Consider the following 22467-nt stretch of genomic DNA (forward strand, 5'->3'; position numbering starts at 1 on the left):
GACAGCTTCTAGAAGCTGGAAAAGGCGAGGAAGGCAGTTCTTCTCTAGAACTTCCCTAAGGAACACAGCTTTGCTGACATTTAGCCTAATGAGATCCATCTTGGACTTCTGACCTCCAAACTGTAAGATAATAAATTTGTGTTGTTTTAAGCCATCAAGTTTGTGATTATTTGTTACAGCAGAAATAGAAAACTAACACAGCTTCAAATTTTACCTAGTTTCTTGTTCTCTCGTGGTTATAGGTTTGACATATTCACTTTTAACAAAAGCACACTGACTGAACTAATTAAGGCCAATTTGGAATCCTACTCATTAAAAAACATAATTCCTAAATTTATACATTATTGTTGTTGCAAAAGATTATTGATGCTAATGTCTAGTTAACATTTTCTTTTAAAAATTTAATAAAATGCTTTTTAATAATCTCCAGTTATAAGAACAAATATAGAAGGGTTTTGGAGAGTCAATAAAATATTTGTTTTAAGTATTTTTTTTAAAGGCTGTATAGCCAGGGCTCTGGATTCAAAGTAATCTCTGTAATTTACTGGCTGTGGTTTGGGAAAATTAACCTGTCTAAGCCTCCATTTCATCATTTATAAAATGGAAATAAAAATGATTGGATCTATACAATAGATTTGTGGAAAGATTTAATAAGATAATCTATGACAAGTCCTTAGCCTCTGGTATGTAATTAAGTGCATCACAGTGTGAGCTATTATTTTTGTTACTGAATTATCTTTCCGATTTTAAAAACTTCTCTAACAAAAAAGTACAGCTTCCAAAACCCCTGCTGTGAGGGAACGCCAGGTGATATAGTGGTTAAGTTCCCGTGCTCCGCTTCCCTGGTCGGTAGTTCGCAGGTTCGGATCCCAGGCGTGGACATACGCACTGCTCATCAAGCCATGCTGTGGCAGGTGTCCTACATATAAAAAAGAGGAAGATGGGCACGGATGTTAGCCCAGGGCCGACTGTCCTCAGCAAAAAGGGTTGGCAACGGATGTTGGCTCAGGGCTAATCTTCCTCACCAAAAAATAAATAAGTAAATAAATAAAATAGACTGTTTTAAAAAAACAGCCTGCTGTGTTGGCGACCTGCACATTTAATAATCTATCGCTTCTCTTTCAATTTTAACTTCTAAAGAAGCAGCAGTAAACCATTCCGAAAATAGCATCTCCCTTGGCAATACTTAATCGAGAGTCAACAATTCTTTTATGAAATATTCATTCACTAAAGTAATTGTTAAAAAAAAAGGGGGGGGGTTAAGATGATGGCCTAGCTATAGATCCTAATTAAGCTTTTTTTCATTTCCCTAAGGCGGGGCGGGGTGAATTCTTCGCTAGGCACACGGTGAACTCCTTGCCCGCACTGCCTCAGCGTAAAAGAGGGAGCTCCGGGACTTCGCCAGGGCGCGGTGCCAGGTGAGCCGCGGCGGAGCGGAGACGCCGAGCTGGGACTCGCCGTGCTCGGAGCGCAGCGCGAGGAGCGGCTGTAGGTTGTTAAGCTTCGCCCTCGTCGCCCCGCGCCCTCGTGGTCTCCCGGCGGTGCGCGCCCGGGGCCCCCAGGCCAGAGGACGCGCTGGGCTTGATCTGTCCAACTTCTGGGGCGTGCACGGTGCTCTGGCCGCCCTCCCGGGTCTCCTCCCCGCGCCCCGGCCCCATCTCGCTTCCCCAGGGCTCCGGAAGGGAAGGAGGCGTGTCCGGAGCAGGCGGGAGGGAGCTATATAAAGGTGCTGGCGGCGCGCCGGCCCGGGCTTCACTCGCCGCCTCGCGCAGGGACTGGGAGCGCCGCGGGAGTCACGGGCCGTGGAGAGGGCGCTGCGCTCTGTCTACCCAATGCGTGGACTATCTGCAGCCGCTGCTCGTGCAATATGCTGGAGCTCCAGAACAGCTAAACGCCGTCGCCACACCGCTGCCTGGGCTGGATCACAGCGCTGCCTTTCCTTATGAAGAAGACACAAGTGAGTAGGGCGCGCCTGGGAGCTCGCCGGTTCTCCAAGAAAATCGCGCCCGGGGCCCGGGAGAAGCTGGCGCGTCCCGCCGCCCGCTGCCGGGGCATGCAGGGCTGTGCCTGCCTGGCGAGCCAAGAGGGTGCGGGGGAGGCGGGCGTGGCAAGCGAGCCCGAGCCGCCCGGCCCCGGTGAGCCCGAGAGAGAAGGAGTGGGAGTGATGAGTGGGAGCGGGTGTCAAGTTTGGAGCCGCGTCCGTTAAGTTTGGAGCTGTCAGTCGGGCACCGCAGTTCCTGTAAGATGGAAGGATCTGCTCTTTGACCGTGGAGTTGAAGTTATCACAGGAAGGCATGTCTTTGCACGGGAGACATTTTCCCGTGGATTCCAGGAGATTACAAGACAGCCCCCTGCGCGCCACCCTCGCCCTCAGATTTTTGTGCAGCCCCCAGGCGGGCGCCGGGCTCGTAGGGACGCGGGTGCAGCCCTGGGAGCGAAGCCAACCCCGAGTTCCTTAGCGGCAGCGTTCCGCGGGGCGGAGAACCTCCCTGGCCAGCCCGGGAAACTTGGCTCCCGCGGCGTTTGCCAGGTTTGCGGCTCTGGGTGAGGTCCCCAGAGAGCTCTGGACAGGGTAACACCTTCACGTTGCGCCCACTTCCTTTACAGAAGAGAAAAAGTTTTTTTTGTTTTTTTTTAATGGGCACATCTAATGATAGTTATTGCGATAATTCCCAATGCTGCTAAATTGCGCATTCTACATAAACACTGTGGGTAAAGCACCGCCCCGGGGTACAATTAAATTTTTTTCCTTGAAGCAAATATCTGGCGTATCCTTCAGAAAGAGCCGCCACGGTACTTCCATCCGTAGTTCTTTTCACCACGGCAGTTCTTACCTCTTCTCGCTTCTCCCCTCAGGAATTTTTCTGTGTATCTGCCGTGGGTTGGGTAAGGCTGCCCTTTCACCCCCCAGAGGTTCTATCGGAGATTGCAATTCCTGAAACGTGTGGAAGGGGTGGAAGTGGTGGGGAAATTGGGAGTTTGTACAAATCATGGGTTTAGAATGAAGGCATCATGTGCTGAAAAGTCCCTATTAAATGATCTGCTTCGTATCATATTTTAAGTAGATGTCTAGGCCTGGGAAATGTACACATTCAGAAGGAAGTAGAAAGAATCGAGCGTGTTGCACTGGTGTGGAAAAGGGCAGGGGGAAGGGACATTGCCTGGGAGAAAGGAGGTTTGTGTAGTCTCTCGGGCAGCAGCCTAAGACGTAGAGGAGCGGAGCTCGGATTCCTCTCGTGCAGGCAGGTTAGTTTATTGGCAAAGCATTGAACGCCACACCTGGGATCACCACAGTGTGCTGTTGAAATGCAAATGTTAAAGACTCTGGCAACAAAAGAAAAATCTTGATGTAATTGCTTGAGTTATACAAGCTTTCTGCTTTGTGGAATAGTAAGCAAGGGCAGGGAACAAATTCCTTGTTCTAGTAGCATCAGCTCAGGTGAATGGTAGAGATCTTGGTGGAGAAACCGCTGCCTCCTAGTTCAGGAAAAGAGCGTAAACCTTCCTATTTAAACAAGCCAACACAGGAGACAGATCAGGTTAATGACCAACACTCCAAAGTGGGGAGATGTACTCTCAAGTCACTTTCAGAGTCAGTAGGAGGGATGATCCTTGCACCCTTGCTTTGCAAAACAAATGTGAGCTCTGTAATCTCCTTTCTCACTTTGATTAAATGGCTGTGTAAATCGGATTACATGGAATAATTTCATTGACAGCTAGACTAGACAGAGGTCGATCTAGCCTGAAACGCTGTGGCATTAGTGACTCGGTGCTGCCCACCAGGGACATTTGAAACAGCTAAGTATTTTAGAAATGTGACCTGTTGGGACCAAGTTAAAGTGCAAGCCCTTTGGGAGACCTTGCTGATGTTAAAGGGCTTGCAGGCAAAGGAGGGCAGTGCCGTTGTTGAATGAAGGCATTCATTGCCTGGGATCTAATGACCTTCAAGGTTTCCTTTAAGGATACTTCTAGCAATTCCACATTCTTGCCACTGAAAAAGGGGACACTGGAAATAGCATGAAATCAGTAAAATAATCCGTGGATTTGGGGAGGGGGATTAGATCCTCCTTCATGTTGTTAAATTTCCTAATCCAAAAGTTACAAAGAAATTATCTGTCCACCTCTGTATGGATGGAGTGTAGCATAAGAAAATCAGACACTAAGTAAGATCAACTGTTCTACCGAATCTATTGTTATCTTTGCCAGGGTGGAATATCTATTGATATTCAGTAGTTTAAATAGTCATTTATAAAGATGACATCAATACCAGCCTTCTATTATAAGGCAAGTGGTTCTGTACTCTTGAATTACCCAAAATATAAAATGAGAATTTAATGATGATAATAAACTTTCACTTGAATTATGCAGCTCTCTAAGAATCAAGGGGACATTAGACATTCTGGCCTTTCAGTCAGTTTGGAAATTCCAGCAACAACCACTTGAGGTTTGATAAATGATTCTTTCATTCATTTAGCACGTGTGATGGACTTCAGTATTTGGAAAATAATTACACGGGCAGTAGTCAGGAGGAGCAATTGTAACAATAAACTTAATCACAAGTCTGTAGAAGTGAATACGTTTTGCATTTTTCAGATTTCTGATTGTGTTTTATTCATATTTTGTGGTTTTACAGTTTCTCAGGGGAAATGTGGCTCTGGCTTAGAAAGAACAACTATTTCAATGTATAATCATTTTTTCCAACATAATCCTCTGATATATTGGTATATTAAATAACAATTGGGCAGCACATTTTGTAAGACCGGTTAGAAAAATGCTATCAGTTTAATGGGCCTGGCGCCGTTTTTATTGATATAGTTACATTTTAGTTTTGAGATGATTTTTGAGAGTTTTCATGACTGCTGTCAGTTTTAGAAATACTAAGGAAAAATTCATCTTGCAAACTGTAGAAAAGGCCATTTGAGGCACACATTAGTTCTCAGAGGAGAAGCAGATAGAATGCTTGTTAGTTTTTGTTATTCCAAAGAAAATATCCCTCTTTTGTCTATATGAAATTTGTCACCTGGGTATGATGTGAGTTTATTGGAAAAAACATTAACATTTATGAAAAGAGCATTTTTTAATCTTGTCCTTAAAAATCACTCCATTTGGAATGTGTGCTTTGACTAACTCTAATTTATGTAGCTTTTAATTGATACATTCTGCCAAGACTTTAAAACTCGAGTGCTAAGTCAATTATTTAACGTAAAACAAGGAAAATAACCGTATGGAAATCTGAAGGCCTGAGCCAAACCAATTAAAATTGCTAAATTGTATTTATGTAACTGCTGATTTGAAGACAGCAAATTGTGAGTCACATCTGTTCTTTAATGAAAGGTGATTGAAATCTTTCCATCACCATAAATAACAGAAAAAAAAAAAAAATCTGTGCCCAAGTAGCTAGTCTGAATATTGGAGGTTTCTTGCCTGGTCCATTGAACTCCCCACTGCACGTGCCCTCCCCATCCGTGTGTGAGGAGCACCTAAGGTAGCGGTGGAGAGATCCTAGGCTGTAGCTTTTGAAGACTTAGATTCTAATTCCTGTTCTACCACTGATGAGACAGATGACCTTGAGCAAGTGGTTATTAAACTTCTTGGGATTTCCATTTTGTAAGCTGTGCAATGATCATAAAGTAGTTATAAATATTTTTTTTACATGGTCGTGGTAGGGAGTAAATGAGATTTTATATATGTCTTTATCCCAGCACAGTGGCTTACTATAGTTACAGTCTGAATTTATGTCCCTGAGAAGAGAATTGCCAGCCGGCTAATTTAGAAACCAGAGAAAAACTGGCCATTGCAGGTAAATGATGTTTTCCCAGCAAAGCACAGAGACCAAGTTTCCTTAAATCTGGACCTGTGGATTCAGGGCTTCCCATTAGAGGCTGATATCTGTTTATGGACTATATTTAACACACCTCAAACCAGGAATGTGTGAACACAAAGGCTATATGTGGCATGAGAGATATTAAATTGTTTACAGTTTTTCTTTAAAAGTGAAAATGAGAGAATTAGAATTGAAAATAGAAATAGAAAAAATGGAAATATCACCATCTCTGATTCACTTCCATATTTCCACACTCGTGCTTTTGAAATTCCCCTTGTATGATTCTGAGGGTTTATTTGATTTGATTTTAGACGAAAGAGACTTGGTCAGCTTCCTATCCCCTGGGTTTCCTGTACTTGTTCTTGAGGCCAGGCATTCATTTCTACAGAGTGTCTTTATTGTCTTTACCAGGCAACATGTGGTGACTTTTTTTTTTTCCTTCGTTATGCAAGTTTGGGAGATTTTTTTTTTTTTCTTTTCTTGATTACCTAACATTCCCTTTTGTAAATCAGGGTAATGCATTTGGATATAAATCTCTGAGGAGTGATCTTTTTAATCTTTGTGTTCTGGGACATGAATCACGAGCAGCTGCAGGAGACTCTGTTTTTGGTGTTAGTCACCTGTGTAGTCAGAACAATTTATGAAACAAATTGAGGGAATGCCAGGATGCTTTTATAATATGTGCTCTTTTCAGGGTTGTATAGACTTTGTCTCATAGAAACCATTGACTGTAGCCTTACTGATTTATAGATGCAGCAAGATGTTTTTGCCTTTTCACTTAATTATGGGCATACTAAAAACTGTTACAGGGCTGGAAGTTTGAGAGAACTGTCATTATCCCATCTCTACCTGTTTCCTTCTGTCCAGGAAAAGGAGGTGGTGGGGGGTGATTTTCTTATAATTAGGCTTGTGGTTCTTTTTTTAAAATCACAATGTGTATCATCTAAAGGAAGACCGTTCTTGATGTAGCTCTCTTTGTCCTTTTGGTTACATTTTACTATTTTTCTAGGCTGCCACGTTGACCTGGATATTAGGGGATGGAGTTCTTTTATTAGCATGGATACTGAGTTGTATGAATTTGGGAGGGTATCTTCCTGAGCCTCTCTGAACCTCAGTTTTCTTAACTGTAAAATGAGAAAGTAGGACTAGGTGGTTTCTAAATGCCTTCCAGTTCTAAAATTCTCTATTCCTAAGATACTAGTAAAATAGAGATTTGAACCAGATGGCATTTAAGCTTCCTTTGGTTCTGAGATTTATGTAGCCATTGCTTTGGTGTGAATACAAATTATAACCATTGTTTTATGATTATGAACCAGCCAATGGGGAGAAATGAAGGAGATTTAAGTTTAGACTGTTCTACTTTTAGCCATTTTACCTACTACTTGATATTTCCCTATAATGAGAATGGTATTAACACTTTCCTATTTTAGCAATATCCATAGTTGAAGAGTATCTTTACTTTCTTCTAATTGTTAAGTGAGGAAGACTTATAAGGCAAAGTGAGACAGTCAGAGGAGATAAGCTTACAAAAGGTAATGAATGCCTCCCTGCTTGTCTTTTCTGCCCCTGCAGTCTCCAGTATCTGTGTGCAATGAGGGGAAATGGAGAGAGTCTGATCGTGTAGTAGAAAGAGCATTAGTGGGGAGAGTCAGAGGAATGGGTCATGGGCTTGGCTCTGGCTCCATAGACAGTCACTGATTCTTGGAGGTCTTGGGCAAGTCTTGGGCGAGTCACTGAGTCTAAGTAGTATCTCTGAATCTTGCCCTGGAGTTAATCCTGAGAAGATAGTAAAGAAGAGGGTCTGCAGCTGGAGACAGAAGATGAAATAAGAGGGAGTAGCCCTTCTGCCTCAGGGAAAGACAGTGCCTGTGGGTGACACTTGGCCGAGCCTCTCCTTGCTCTGGCTTTTTGCTGGTCCAGTACCGTCTCTGGACCCCCTCTCGCCTACCTCCTTTCCTTAGCTTCTTTCTTGGACTGACATCAGCTGAGAGTTGGGGCAAGCCCAGTAGCCAGCAAGCAGGTTTTCCTTAGCAGTCAGAAGCAACAACAGTCCTTTTCTCATTGTTGACATAAGAATATTCAAAGATCAGCTGGACCTATCCTCCAGCCAAGAGACCACGGATTCCTCAGAAAATAGAGCCTGGACAATGATGATAATGTTCCTTTCCTCTAAGCACTGGCAGTCTAGTGAGCTACCCGCTAAAACAAAGTTCAGAATTGAGGCGATGATCCAGACAATTAAGTCAGCAGCAGCAGCAGCAGCAATCTTTTGGTTATCTGGATGCAAGGATTCGGCACTTGACTCGGCAGGTGTAGCTGTTGTCCTGGGGCTTTGAGTGCTGCTGATTAGAATGTGGTCTTAATGTGGGCAGTTAGGGTGCCTTTTCTGTGTTCCGGCTGCACAGACTGCAGCTCAAAAATCCAGCAGTTGCCTTGCAAAGAATGCCTTTGCACTCTCGGGTGACCATGCAAAAGGGCGTAAAAGACGAGAGCAAGAGCAAACCCATCAGCAGTGCTGGCTTGAGAAAGCAAGCCTCAGCCTCCTTCACCTTTGTAGAAAGGGCATCTCCACTGTATCATGTGGCTCCGCTGCAGACCTGGGAGGAAAGAGCACAGCCTGGAGGGGGGGTGTTGTGTTTGTCTTGTATACACATACTCGGTTGCCCTTTCAGGAGCAGAAGTTCATCTTCTGAACAAAAGCCCTGTGGGTGCTTAGAACTGTTGCCTCTCTTTCACCTCAACACAAAATCTCTGAAGCCAACAACCAACCTTTCCATGTAAGTGCCTTGACTAAACTCCAGGACTGAATCGCATCTTGTAATTGGCTTGTTTCGTCTAAATTGGAGTGTTGGAGTGTTAGTAAACCAGGTTGCCTCTAAAAATTACAATTTAGTAGTAGTTGCTGTCTGTTGTGAGGGACCCCCTTGTGCTGAGTTTTCCACTGTTTTCTTGGAGTCCTGTTCCCAACGCCCTCCTAGACAAGTGCCTTGTGACAACACACAGATTATGATTTCCGAGAAGGGTGTTGCAGAAAAAGTGGGTTGTGTTATAAACGCCTTGCCCCCTTCCTGGGATGCATTGTCCATATGGATGGCTGTTAAAATTTATATTCACTGCAGAACTTTAGATGCAGAGAGGGAGGAAGGGTAGAGTTGTTTCGTATAAAAATGGTTCTAATGTGATCCAGAAACCCCAAGGATTGCAAAAGAAACCTCGGCAGTCAACCATCATTATTTGTGGTTCTGTGTAAACCTGCAATTGAATGCTTCTGAAATAGTACGTTAGGGATTTCCATTTTTGATGACCAATTAAAACCCCTGTGATTGCTTTAGTTTGGATCTCTGGCGATTTTAGAAAGCTGTATTCAGCCGGCTCTACCCAGAGGTCTCTGATGTGTTCTGTTAGGTGGAGGACTGACTCTAACACGTCATTCTTCTGCTTGTTAGAAAGATAAATTATCACAGTACAGTAGTCCCCCCTTATCCATGGGGGATACGTTCCAAGACCCCGTAGATACCTGAAACCATGATAGTACCAAACCCTAGATATACTATGTTTTTTCTTCTACATACATATGTATGATAAAGTCTAATCTATGAATTAGGCACAGTAAGAGATTAACAACAATAACTAATAAGAAAATGGAACACTTATAACAGTTTACTGTAATAAAAGTTACCATATATCTTAGCAACCTCAGCATACAATTTTTTTCCTTAAGTCGAGAACTTGCACCTTTTCACTTAAAGGAAGCACTTTACGGCTCTCTTTGGCATATCCCAATTGCCAGCATCACTACTCTTGTGCTTTGGGGCCATTATTAAGTAAAATGAAGGTTAGTTGAACACAAGCACTGTGATACTGTGACAGTTGATCTGATAACCGAGTTGGCTACTGAGTGACTGATGGGCAGGTACCATGTACAGCGTGGATTCACATCCCAGGCAAGATGGAGCTGGATGGCTCGAGATTTCCTTACACTACTCAGAACAGCATGCAATTTAAAACTTATGAATTGTTTATTTCTAGAATTTTCCATTTAATACTTTTGGACCTCATTGACTGCTGGTAACTGAAACTGCAAAAAGCGAAACCGAAGATAAGGGGCGCCTAGTGAGTGTGTCAAGTGTTTGACATTTAAATGTGTAGCCATTTTAAATAGCTTCCATCATTGTTTTATAAAATCAAATCACCCTGATAATAAGATCATGCCAAAATGGCACTTAATAGAGAACAGTTCCAAGATTAATTCATAGAACTTTTCTCCTGGGAGGTAGGTACTATTGTTTTAATCCTATTTCACAGATAAAGAAACTAAGATAAGGTCTTTCCCCTGCCAGCTCCGAGTGTTTATTGCCAGGGTTAACACCCAAAGAGATGTAGCTGATGCAACCACAGTGCATTGGTTTGGCTTATTCAGTACCTCAAAGATACACATTCTGTTTACAGGAACATTGAATCATAACAAATGCAATTCAGATATTAAAAACAGCTGCCAGTAATAGAATTTGGGCAATCAATTTCGTGATTCAATTGGCTCATACTAGATGCTCAATAAATACATATTAAATTTGGTGGAATGAATCAATGCCTGATGAGGTTGTTAGGTGTGGATACATTTTTTAGAAGCCTTCTCTTTTTTTATTTTTTTTTTTATTTATTTATTTATTTTTTTTAAAGAGTTCTTTCTTTTTTTTTTTTTTAATTTTTATTTATTTATTTTTTTCCCCCAAAGCCCCAGCAGACAGTTGTATGTCATATTCGCACATTCTTCTAGTTGCTGTATGTGGGATGCGGCCTCAGCATGGCCGGAGAAGCGGTGCGTCGGTGCGCCCCCGGGGATCCGAACCCCGGCCGCCAGCAGCGGCGCACGAGCACTTAACCGCTAAGCCACAGGGCCGACCCAGCCTTCTCTTTTTTTAATGGAAGGCAAATTTTAACTACTGTATTGGATCTATTATACACATAAATGGGATTGGTGATGATTGGAAAGGCTACTTTGTTCAGCATTTACAGCAATAGTTTTCAGTGGATATGCAAAATCATTTACTAAGCAAAACTGGAGGCCATGTGAGAAAATAGAAACCATTGGATTAAGTGATAGATCAAATGAAGGACTGGTTCTGCTACTTACTAACTGTATGACCTTCAGTAAGTGTTTCTCTCTGAACTTAACTTCCCCAGTCTTTAAAGTGGGTGCAGAAATAATTACTTATTAGTGGTATTGATGTGATGATTAATTGTAATGGCGCAGTGACTTGCACTTAGTAAATAATTATTTCCTTCTCTGCTGGAATAGTGAATCTTGAAACATTACAGGAAATCCACATGCCGCAAGAAATAAATTCATTGTTAGCAATTCCTGGCTTTGGCTATAGGGCTTACATGAATAAATGAATTAAAATAATCCTTAGAGATTAATACCTTAACTGCCTTATTTATACATTATCTACCTTCTTTAACCCTCATCAGCCCTCTTAGCAAATTAAACAAATTTTTCCCCCAATTTCATCTTCTTTACCTTTCTTCCCTTTCTGTGAAAGGAAACAGTGATACAAAATAGGCCAAAAGACAAGCTGCTCACGAAGAGAAAGAGCAGTTTATTGAATAGGGAAGTAATAAGATTAGTTAATATCTGTGGATTACTCCCCATGGATGAGGCCCAATACCAAGACTGCACAGGTATGTCTCATTTGATTCTAGCACAGAGGTGTTATGAAGTAGATATTATTATTGATATCATTTGCTTGACAAATAAGGAAACTAAAGTTCAGAGAGATTAAGAAAACTTGCCCAGGATTAAAAGAAAAAAAAAAAAATGCAAGGAAGTAGAAGAGCTCAGATTTGAAGCCAAGCCTGTTTAATTCTAAAGAAAAATTCCACTTAACCACTGCAATCGAGTGCACCCTTATTTAGGTGTACGTACATACACATACAAGCTGTAAGGCTTGAGCTTTTCTTTGTTTTAATTGTGTGTGGAGATCATGGCTTTTAATCTTACATGGAGAAGACAGTAGGCGAAGCTGAGTTGCTGGGTGAGGGACAGGTTGCTTCTGACTTAGTTCGTCAGTACTGCCCAGGAGTGTTAATGGTTGGCTGAGCAGCAGCGCTCCCACCCGCCAGGGAGCCTGGGCTTGGTCACCAGCCTCTGCCGCCTCAGTCTCCTTAGCCGTCAAATGCCTGCCCCATCTGACTGCTGTGAGGGAGGCCCCTTATAGACTGTAAATTGCCGTTTTACTTTAAGGAATTAAGAATTACTGCCAAAACCTTGGTGTCTTGCATACAAAATAGTACTTTTGTCGGCAGAGGGCAGATTTTAAAATATTTTAAAACTGTATTTCAGAATAACTTCTTGGGAAAAAAAGTTGCTTCAGAGATTACTTTAATCAATTTGCTCTGACCCTGTTTTCATGCTGTTTTTGAAGATGATTTTGAATGCCTGTGATCATATTAGAAAACTATTTAAGAATAATGTCTCTATGCGTATGTCTGGGTATTAAAACTACCAGCCATTGAAGTTGTGACCTTTGCTTTGTTATTCCTTGTCAGTCCAACTGCATTAATAGTAAAAATTCACTTTCTGCATGGATGTTATGATTTTTTAAACGAGTGACTGCTGCAGCACCCTTAGCAGCAGCATCGCTGTGTAACTTACTCATCAGCAGTTTAGTGGAAATGAAAGTTTAGCTGGAAGGTCCTGGCGTCATCTGAATGCAGGTGAGGAGACAACAGAACAGAGGTGTGATGAACCAAATGGACTGCAGTTGGTTGTCCTGCTTTGGTTGGCTAAAGCATGTAATCCTCTGAGCCTCAGTTTCCCCATCTGCCAAAAAGGTAGAGCAATAGTGCATTTCTAAAGGTAGTTATGAAGATTGCATGAAATAATCCACAAAAAGTCCTTGGTCCAGTGCCTGCACATAGGAAGTACTAAATAAACATTTACTATTGTCATTAGCGTTGAACAAATGGTAAACTTAGTAGTGATGACTCCTTTCTTAAAGAAAGTGACTTTCATTGCAAAGTCTCCACTGTCAGAATGAGACGAAAGTTGAGGCAATTTATCCAAGTAACTCAGGCTTCCAATTCACTTTAGTCCTGGATAATTTATTTTCCTCCCCTACTTTAACAAGAACTGAAAGAGAGCTAAATATGTGTAATTATCATCGCAAGATAGTTCACCTAGAGCAAAGTTCCTTCTTTCTCTCGTGTGCCCGAGGTCACAGAGCTCACACGTGGTGGAGCTGGCTTATGAACCAGGCGGTCTGGAACCAGAGCCTGCGTTCCTAAACTCTGTGCTATACCTGGAACTGGGGGAACATAACGAGTCCTTCCTATGAATTGGTGAGTGATTTCCTACTCTTCCCTCTCTGAGAGAAGTCATTTTCAGCATCAACGGAAATATAGCCATTTGTCACTGGAGAATGGAAAGAGCATGGCTTTTACATCAGAAGCACCTGGGTTTTACCTCTGGCTCTTGACTCGAGCTTGCCAAGGGATCGCAGGCAAAATTTTTAACTTAGCTTCATCTTTTCTTGACCTGAATTTCCTCTTCTGTAAAATAGAATAATAATACTTCGTAGCTATCTTCTCACCCTCCCTCCTCCTTTTTCCCTCTCTCCTCCCTCCCTTTTCTTCTTCCCTCCTTTTCCTACATTTTAAGCTTAGAAATAGCATGGGGTCTACCTGCTTTGTGATTGTCACTCACAGAATTGTGCTATGATAAAAAATATTTTTCAGACTTAACACATTAAGTCTCTTATCTTTAGGGACTGGATTAAATCTCTCATCTTTAGGGACTGGATTATGCCAGCAAACAGATCAGTATGCCTCAGACTGTCTTCTCTTCAGCAGTTTGCTCCATTTGTGTGATGGCTATAACATTGTAAAACCTGTTGTCATTGAAAAGCAGAGCGAGATTATGGGCGATTATGGGAATGGGGATTGTGTAACCCTGAACTGAGATGAGTAAAGGGTCTGGATTGGGGTCAGCATTCCCCTTTGTAATGAAGGAAGCTGACACATGTCTTGGCTACCTCACAAGTTGTTGTGAGAGTCAAGAGAGGTAATGAATAGAGTAGTGCTCTGTAGACTGTGCTGTCCCATTCACAGGCCTAGGGTCATATTATCATTCCTACGCCTTAGGGATGAAAAACTCAAACTTTCTAAATACATGAAGCTTTGTGTTTATTAATATCTTCCAAAATAAGCCTCAAACTACTTTATGTGTAATATGTTTTAAGGGCTTTGGAGACTCATAGATCTGGAGTCACCTCTTCAAATTGGATGACCTTGAGTCACTTGATTCTTCTAGCATTCTGATTTTGTCATTTGTAAAATGAGGCTTATAAGAGTATCTAACTCCTCAGGTGGTTGTGAGGATTAGATGAGCCAATATGTGACAAGGGCTAGTACAGTGCCAGATACCCAGAAAACCTAGGTAAATGCTAGCTGCTTTCAAGCAAAATGGATTTTTGCATTCAAAGCTTTTTTTGGCATGTGTTGAATTCAGTAAGTGTAGGATCAACAGTTGGGAGATATGTTCCTTGTGAATTCAGGTTTTATTTTCTTGTGAGTGGTTGTGTTTATAGAGTTTAAGGGCTTGATTGTCCAGGTTAATCTTCAAGTAAGTTTTGTATCAGTCACAACAGACGCAAGCTACTTTTATCAGTCCATTACTTCAGGTAAACAAGCATTCCATTCTTTGACAGAACATTAAACTGTTATATTCCTTCTGATGGAGTGCTGACTTGTTCAAAGCACTTGTGAAGGATGGAAAACAGCTCTTGTTTTCTAACATTGTATAATCGTAAGGCTGTTTCTAGTGGTTTCTTGACTGAATCTTTGACTCGCGCAACCTCAATGATTAAGGTACCACTCCAGAAATGTATGAAGTAATTTTGGGTTCTTTGAGAGTAGGATCTAACGTAGAAACTTGAACCAAGACTGTGAAACCAAGAAGTGAAATCTCTCTTAAATATTGAATGAGAAAAAAATGCGTAAGCCCATTCTTTTAAGGCCCAAAGGAGAATGGGACAGAATCATTGGCATTTATTATTTTTATAAGTTGCTTAGGAGGAAGTCGGATTACAAAGGGGCTTAGTTTTGCATCTTTTCCTGAAAATTTATGTCCTGGCATTTGAGGGGAAATGCAGGAAAGTAAGAACAAGAACTTGCTGACAACATCCAGGTCCTGAATTCAGCTGTGTCCTGTTGGCATGTGGTTTAGTCCTTCTGAGGACCTCCATTTCATTATCCAACAAAATGAATGGTGAATTCTGTAATTTTAAAGATTCTCTCTAATGCACACAATCTAGAGTTATTAACGGAAGTCTGACCGTGTAACTACCCTGGTTAAAATCGTCCTCTGACTTTGCATTACCTGCAGGATAAAGTCCAAACCTTCAACATACTACACAAGGTTCTCTGTGATTTGGCTGTTGCTTTTCTCCTCCCCTCCCTGAGTGGTAAATTTCATTCCAGTGTCACCTAACGACATGCAGTGGTACAGTGACATACCCACCACACTGCACTTGGTCCCGAAGGCCCTGTTCATCCTCTACTTGTCTAGCTGAGATGGTTCCTTCTCCCAGAAGCTGTCCCTGATGTCTGTTTGCCATTCTTCCCCACCCCCCACTTCCCCTGTGTTCAGTGATTTTACCCTGTGCTTCTATAGCATTAAAAAAAATCATATACTGAAAATATTATACTGAAATCATCTTTTTACTTACCTGTCTACCTGGCTGAATTGCCTCACGCTGGTATCCCCCGCTAGTGGCATAGCACCAAAATCTTGGTAAAGATTTTCTAAACCAAACTATGAGTTAATGAATCATACCAGAGGTATCTTTGACTGAATCTTTGACTATCAACATTCTGAATGCTTATCAACATTCTAAGCATGGATCTGGGTATTTATCAGTTTTATGCTTGCTGACCTCTGTTGACACATGGGTTGGCCCCAAGGCGGGTGATTTGGAAGATAAGAGGGACTTGAGAACATTACTATTATGCATTGCTGCCAATAGGAAACACATGTAACTGTGCATATATCACCACCCACACAAACATACAGCATTGTTCAAACATAATTTTGTTTGGAGAGAGAAATGATAAATGGGCGGCTTGGGGTTGTAGAAGAGAGTGGAGACTGTGGATTAAAAAAAGAGAGGAGGGTGGGGCAAGTTGCTTGCCATCTTGAAGGATATAGCACAATAGGTTGAATGGCAAGTGCCAGTTGGGGCTTGCTAATTCAAGATGTATAGAGGGTTTAAGAGCCAGAAGAGGTTTTATGACATAATTCTGTTGATGATGATGAAGAAAATGCTGCTTCTGATGCTCGTTTCATGTGCCAGGTCCCGAGCTAAGTGTGTTATGTACTTGGATCTCGCCTCATTCTCTCCATCTGTGAGGCAGGTGGTGTGAATATTCCGTTTTACAGAAGGGGAATGTGGGCTTAGGGAGGTTGAGCAAGTTGCTCAGCATCTTGGAACTAGTCAGTCTTTCAAACCTGGTCTGTTGGCTCCTAATCCCTTGCTTGGTACTAGTATTGCTGTCATCATTTTTTGCCTAGATAAGATTTTTTTTTTTCATATCTAATAATGAAAAGACTCTTACAAATAGAGAAAATGAATTCTTCCTCCCCAGCTCACCCATGTTCAAGATGCTTCCTTTCATATTTTCTTTCCACAGTTTGTGCTGGTTAATAGTTACCCAGTGCAGTAGACAAGGACAGGGTGTTGTGTAGTTTTGGATACTAATGTGTGTAATCTCTATCTAGAAAGTGATGAAAGACAGAAATGTAACAATATGAGAAGTTTTAGATGGTATAAAATGAATGATATTTAAAGATATAAGATAAATGTGGGTAAGGAATTTAGCAAAAATGATGTTTCAGTACTTAAGATCAAAGATATATTTAAGTGTGGAGGAAGAAGGCTGGAGAAGGGTTAACAAAGAGATGTTTTCAAATTTCATTTGTGATTAGAAACCACCATTTTAGTGACCTAAGGCAATAATACTACTGGTTTACAATACAGTGCTCTAAAGTAACAATATATAGATTTTGTGTACTTTAAAAAATTCATAAAACTCTTTTGATGCCAATTTTTCAAGTTTTTAAAGTTATGCAACCTTGTAGCACAGGTCTATTTTACTTTTTTAAATCAGGTAAGCTTCTTGGTTTTGGGTGTAGAACTGAAAGGTTAACATTTCTGGAACCCATAAAATGGTCAAGTTTTAAAATTATATCACAAAGAGCAAAGTCTACCTCCTGTCTCAATTTGTAAACAGAGGCTCCAGAAAGTACCATAAATGAGAAGAGATAAGATACAAAAATTCAACACTGAAGTAGATGTGCAAAATGATTTGTCCAGATTTGGCACTTACTCATACAGCAGCTGAGGCATATCTTTTAAATTTCATTTAGCTGAACACACTGCTCACAGCCCTCTCTTCATTTCCAGAGGAAGTAGATCCCCATTCTCTCCCATATGGCGAAGATTCTCTTTGCCATCCCAGCAGTCTGCCTGTTTACATTTTTTCCTCCATCCTCTTTTGATTCAACAGAGAAGCTGCTTTGAAAAGAAGCCCAAAGGATTATCTTGCGATGGTTACCCACTCACCCACTTTCTTGACTCAGGGAGAAAATTCTTCTCTTTTTTTTCCTAGCATTATTTAGAGTAAGGACTTGAGGGTTTAAAGTACATTTTCCATATTCCTCTTTTGTTTTTTAAACTAGGAAGCTTAATTGATAATCCTCCCAAGTCATCTTTGAGGAAGAATTTCAGAACACAAAATAGTTTACATTTACTTTGAAGATTGTTAACTCAGAAACTTTTTAAAAATAATAATAATAAAAAGTGTGATGCCAGTACTCACATCCTGATACACTGTAAAATCTCCTATTTTATTTCTGTTGTACATCTTCCTTTCTCTACTGAATTCTAAATAAAGTACGAAATTGTAGACTTCTTAGAGACTTCCACGGAACTTGCTGTGGGAAAGTGTCTACATTCCAGGTCTGTAGTTGTTTTTTGTTTTTGTTTTTGTTTTTAATATGCCCCTATTGGGTGAATGAAGGAAAGTAACTCCATATTATACTTACCTCGTTCCTTTAGAAAGGGAGCTCTGGGGATTTTACAGGCAGGTCAGCACTTTGGCTTATTATCACACTGGGCCACATCTGCCAGGAAAGGCATTTTCTATTGGTTGTTTATTTATTAAAAATTGTTGGAGCTGGCCCTGTGGCATACCAGTTAAGTTCAATGTGCTCCACATCAGTGGCCCGGGGTTCGTGGGTTCGGATCCCAGGCGCGGACCTACACTGCTTGTCAAGCCATGCTGTGGCGGCGTCCCACATACAAAATAGAGGAAGGTTGGCACAGATGTTAGCTCAGGGCCAATGTTCTTCACAAAACCCCCCCAAAAAAACAAGAAAAAAAATTGTTTATTTAGCATTTACTATAAGCAAGGCACTGTGCTAGAGGCTAGAAATACAATGGTGAGCCAAACAGTTACCTTGTTCCTTCTCTTCGTGGAGCTTGCAGTCTTTCCCTGCTTTTATATCCTCATTTTCCATTTTCCTGGAGCTAGAGAAGTATTTAAAGGTACAAAGAAAATGGTTAAAAGTTCAGACTGAGAAGCATTTAGCTAATGTCACATTTTGGATAATTAAGAGAATGTTACAACATTACTCACACTTGTCATCATTAGGACTTAGCAGTTATTGGACCCAAGAGTGAGAAGTATGACAATGATTTATGCCTAACAGATGAGCAAAGCTCTTCTGTTTATCCTTCATTCATTCATTGAAAAAATATTCATGAGAGGCTTCTCTATACTGGGCACCACTCTACCCACTCTGGATGAAACAGTGAGCTACTGAAAGTACCTGCCTTATGGTGCTCGAACTCAAGTACAGGAGACGGATAATGGGCAAGACTGGTGGATGATGTTGCAGTTCCACTGTGTGCATATGGATACCATGTGCTGAGGATTGAACTGTGTATTTTCCAGATTTCGTCCGTGCCCCGTTTCATATACCTGAGTTTATTCTGTACTCAGATGATTTAGATATTGCTACCACCATGGTCTGTACTATATAAAAGAGAATTTGACAGTAGCAGTATTTTTGTGGGTACTTGAGTAGCAGTTGGCAATGCATGCAATCCACAAATGTGAAGGAGCATGTACTATGAGTGGGGAGCAGTTCAAGGTGCTAGATAAGAATGATGATCAAGAATAATAATCTTTGACCTTACACCATTTACATTCTTGTTGGAAGGGAAAGGTGATAAAAGACTAAACTAATTGGGTTATCAAGATAATTTCTGATGAAAAATGCTTCAGTGGAAACCAAACTGTGATATGAGAGTGTTGGAGCTAAGGCAGCTTACCTGGGAAGGTTTATCTGAGAAGGTGATACTTGAACTGCGTCCTGAATGATGAGAAGAACTTACCTTTTGCAGAGCCCTAAAGGGAGAAAGCCTACAGCAGCAAGTACAAAGGGCTTACGCCAAGTACCTTTTGGGTGTCTCAGGAATGGAAAGGAGGCGAGTGTGGCTGGAATACAGTGGGGAGAGAGAGAGAACGTGGTAAGATGTGAGCTTGGAGGTGGGCAAGTCTGTGTTAAATAGGGCCTTGTAGGTCTTGGTCAAGAGTTTGCATTTTATTGTAAATGTAATGGAAAGGCATTCAGAGGTTTTAAGCAGGCAGTGATGTTTTATATTCCCAGAAGGCCACACTATTGTGAGTAGCAAGCATGAAAACAAAGAAGGTTATTTAGAGGGTCCTTGCAGTCTTCCAGGCAGGAGTGATGGAGCTTGGCACAAGCTGTAGTGGTACAACATGAGGTGGGGAGAAGTGAATGTTTCCAGATTTATTTTGCTGGAAGAACTGATAGGACTTGACAGACTCGTTGTGGAAATAGGGCAACGAGAAGAATCAAGGATGGTGCCCAGAGTTTTAGCTTGAACCACCATTCTTCAAGTTTGGAAATAATATTACTGGGGATGCTTGCTCTAGTCTGGTTGAAAAGACGGCAATGGTGATAACCACAGCACACATTTGTGAGGGTGTGCTATTTGTCAGGTATGATTCTAGGTGCCTTATGTACATTACTGCATTTAGTTCTCAACAAGCCTATAAAGTAGATTCTATTATTATGCCCATGTTACAGGTAAGGAAACTAAAGCACAGAAAAATGAAATTATTTTGCAAAGGCTGCAAGACTAGTTCATGGCAGAGTCGAGTTGAAAACTTGGGCAGCCCTGTTCTAGAATCAATGCCTCCCAGCCCCCACTCTATACCACTTCTCTGTGCACAAGTAAACACTCTGTTTTCTAAAGCTGTCTTGGATTTATTACTGCAGCTAAAGTTGACTTTTGAAACTCTGCTGTTTAGGTTAACATTCACCTATTGCCTAAACAATCCGGCCTCACTTTTGCACTAGGTAGTGATGAGCCTGCCTGCTTTGGAAAAGCTGATCCGAATCTAAGCCCAGGGGGCAGTTTCACAACCTCTTTTTATCACCTTCCTCTGCTGATCTTTAATCTATGGGGGAAGGCAGAACATAAAGGGGATTGCGACATTCACTGTTAGTTGAGATTTTAATGATGAATTTAACACTTAGAGGATTAGTCATAATGATAAAATAATCACTATGGCATTAACAGTCATGATCAATGATGTGCCAGTCCACTTGTGGGTGCTTTATGTAACATTGTCTTATATAATCTTTTCAAAAATCCCAAGAAATGTTATCACCAGGAGAAAACTGAGACTCAGAGGTTATATAATTTGGTCAAGGTTACACCATGTAAGTGACAGAACCAGGATGTAAATCCATGTCTTTGCTGATGACCTCTGTTCTAAACATCATCTCTCTCATAAGCAATGAACTTGGCAACTGAAGTATACTGTTACCCGGAGAAACATGTCCTGGGCATGTCAAAGGTAAACACTTTGCTGTGCTTCAAATGGTAGAATTACATTAACATTCTTATGGATCGCCAATCAAAAATTGTTTTTTTTTTTTAAATTTTAAAATGGTCCTTATTTTACAATTTGAATTTTGAAATATTGAGGGAAAATTCCTAAGGAAAGTTTAGACTAACGTTTATGAGAAATAAATGCTTAGTAACTTGTGTTTGTTTCTCCTAGTGTTGGTTAGGGTTTAGTTGCAGATAATATAATCCACTGTATCTAGTTTAAAGAGAAAAAGATGTATCAAAGTGTATTTGATGGCTGATAAAACCACTAGAAGGACTAGAAGAGCAGGCTGAGCTTCCAGAACACTCTCATCACCCAGAAGCCAATTAAGTTCATGGCAGTCTGTAAGCTGCTGTAGCCCAGCCAGTGCAGGAAGCTTACTGCTGCTCACTGGAGGGTCTTACTGCCCCTGTTACTGCCCAGCAAATGTGTGCCCGCCATCCAGCTTCTCTTCTCAAGGATTTCCTTCCCATATCAAATCTAGCAGAGTCATGCCTAATGGAGGAACTTAAGTCACATCTGTAACTGTAGCTAACTGCGAAGGAGTTTGAGAAATGGAGATGTTAGTTTTCCAGCCATGACAGTACAGAATATGCTAGGAGAGAGCGGGAAGGGGCATTGAGCGAGTCAATCCTTAGTGTCCTCCACACTCACTACATTTAACTTTTCTTTTTTCAAGTTGCTCTAAATCAGGAGCATCTAGTGTTTAGCCCTTGAACCAAATGCAACCTCGTATATATTTTTAGACATTTTTGTTTCTTTTCCATAATGATATAGCCCCCATGAGCTAGTACAGCCTAAAATAGTCTGTGTCAGACTTTAGAGACGACCTAAGAATCCCATGGAGGGCTTGTTAAAAGTGCACCTTCCTGAGATGCACCCTCAGAAATTTGGATTCTGCATGAAGCCCAGGAGTCTGCTTTCTTAGTAAAGACTCCAGATGATCAACTTTCATCCAAACGTAAGACAGTCGACTCCCCTTGTTTCAGTCAGGACAGCTTCTGTGAGGGGGCGGGGCACATTTCAACATTTCATTCAGCTCAACCAAAGGCAGCTGGTGTGGGGAAGCACACATTGCATAACTGGGAAAGCTCATGCCCTGACCTTTGCAAATGGGGCTTGTCCTCTGATGTGATGGAGAAAATGACCAAGATTGTGAGTGTTCTTGCGGCTCGTGCCTTGAACTCCACTGGTTTTGATCTTATTTGGAAGCAGTTAAAGCAGAGTATACGGATTTAGTTTATTTTAATGTAGTCAAAAACTCAGGTGGGAAAGAAACTTTGTTGGAGATTTCCTGAGCTGCTTCCTCAGATTAAGTTTTCTTAAAAACTAAAAGGCCCTGTGAGACGGAACTTGTCAGGCTCCCAGGAGCTGATCTGACAAGACATCTGAGCACATTTAATTACAACCATTGGGGAAAAAAAAAAAACACAAGAAATTCTAGGAGGTTCCAGCCTTCAGTCCAAATTCAGCACGTGGGATCAGACAGCAACTGAAGCCTACACTCATTTTTCGTTTCTCAGTTGTTTGGTGTTCAAAAGGTTTTATAGATTTTGAAGAATTTCAGAGCTTTTGATTTACATGAGATCACACTTGCAGAGGTGAGTCACATCATTGGAACAATATAAATTACGATTTAGGTTTTTATAGCTGTT

General features: G+C 41.3%; 1 protein-coding gene across 2 annotated transcripts in view; it reads left to right on the forward strand.

Moving 5' to 3' along the window:
- Positions 1-1742: 1742 nt before the first annotated feature.
- Positions 1743-22467, forward strand: part of KITLG (KIT ligand) — an 83692-nt gene continuing 62967 nt past the window's right edge. The window contains exon 1 of one of the 2 annotated variants that reach the window (XM_004417931.3): positions 1743-1957. In XM_004417931.3, the coding sequence (XP_004417988.1) occupies positions 1943-1957 (15 nt within the window). In that variant the 5' untranslated portion in view covers positions 1743-1942. The remainder of the gene's footprint in view (positions 1958-22467) is intronic. The other variant, XM_004417929.3, reaches the window with a different exon arrangement.

The sequence above is a fragment of the Ceratotherium simum genome, chromosome 25 (genome assembly GCF_057802395.1).
Source record: "Ceratotherium simum simum isolate JZ-2026a chromosome 25, ASM5780239v1, whole genome shotgun sequence".
NCBI lineage: Eukaryota > Metazoa > Chordata > Mammalia > Perissodactyla > Rhinocerotidae > Ceratotherium > Ceratotherium simum.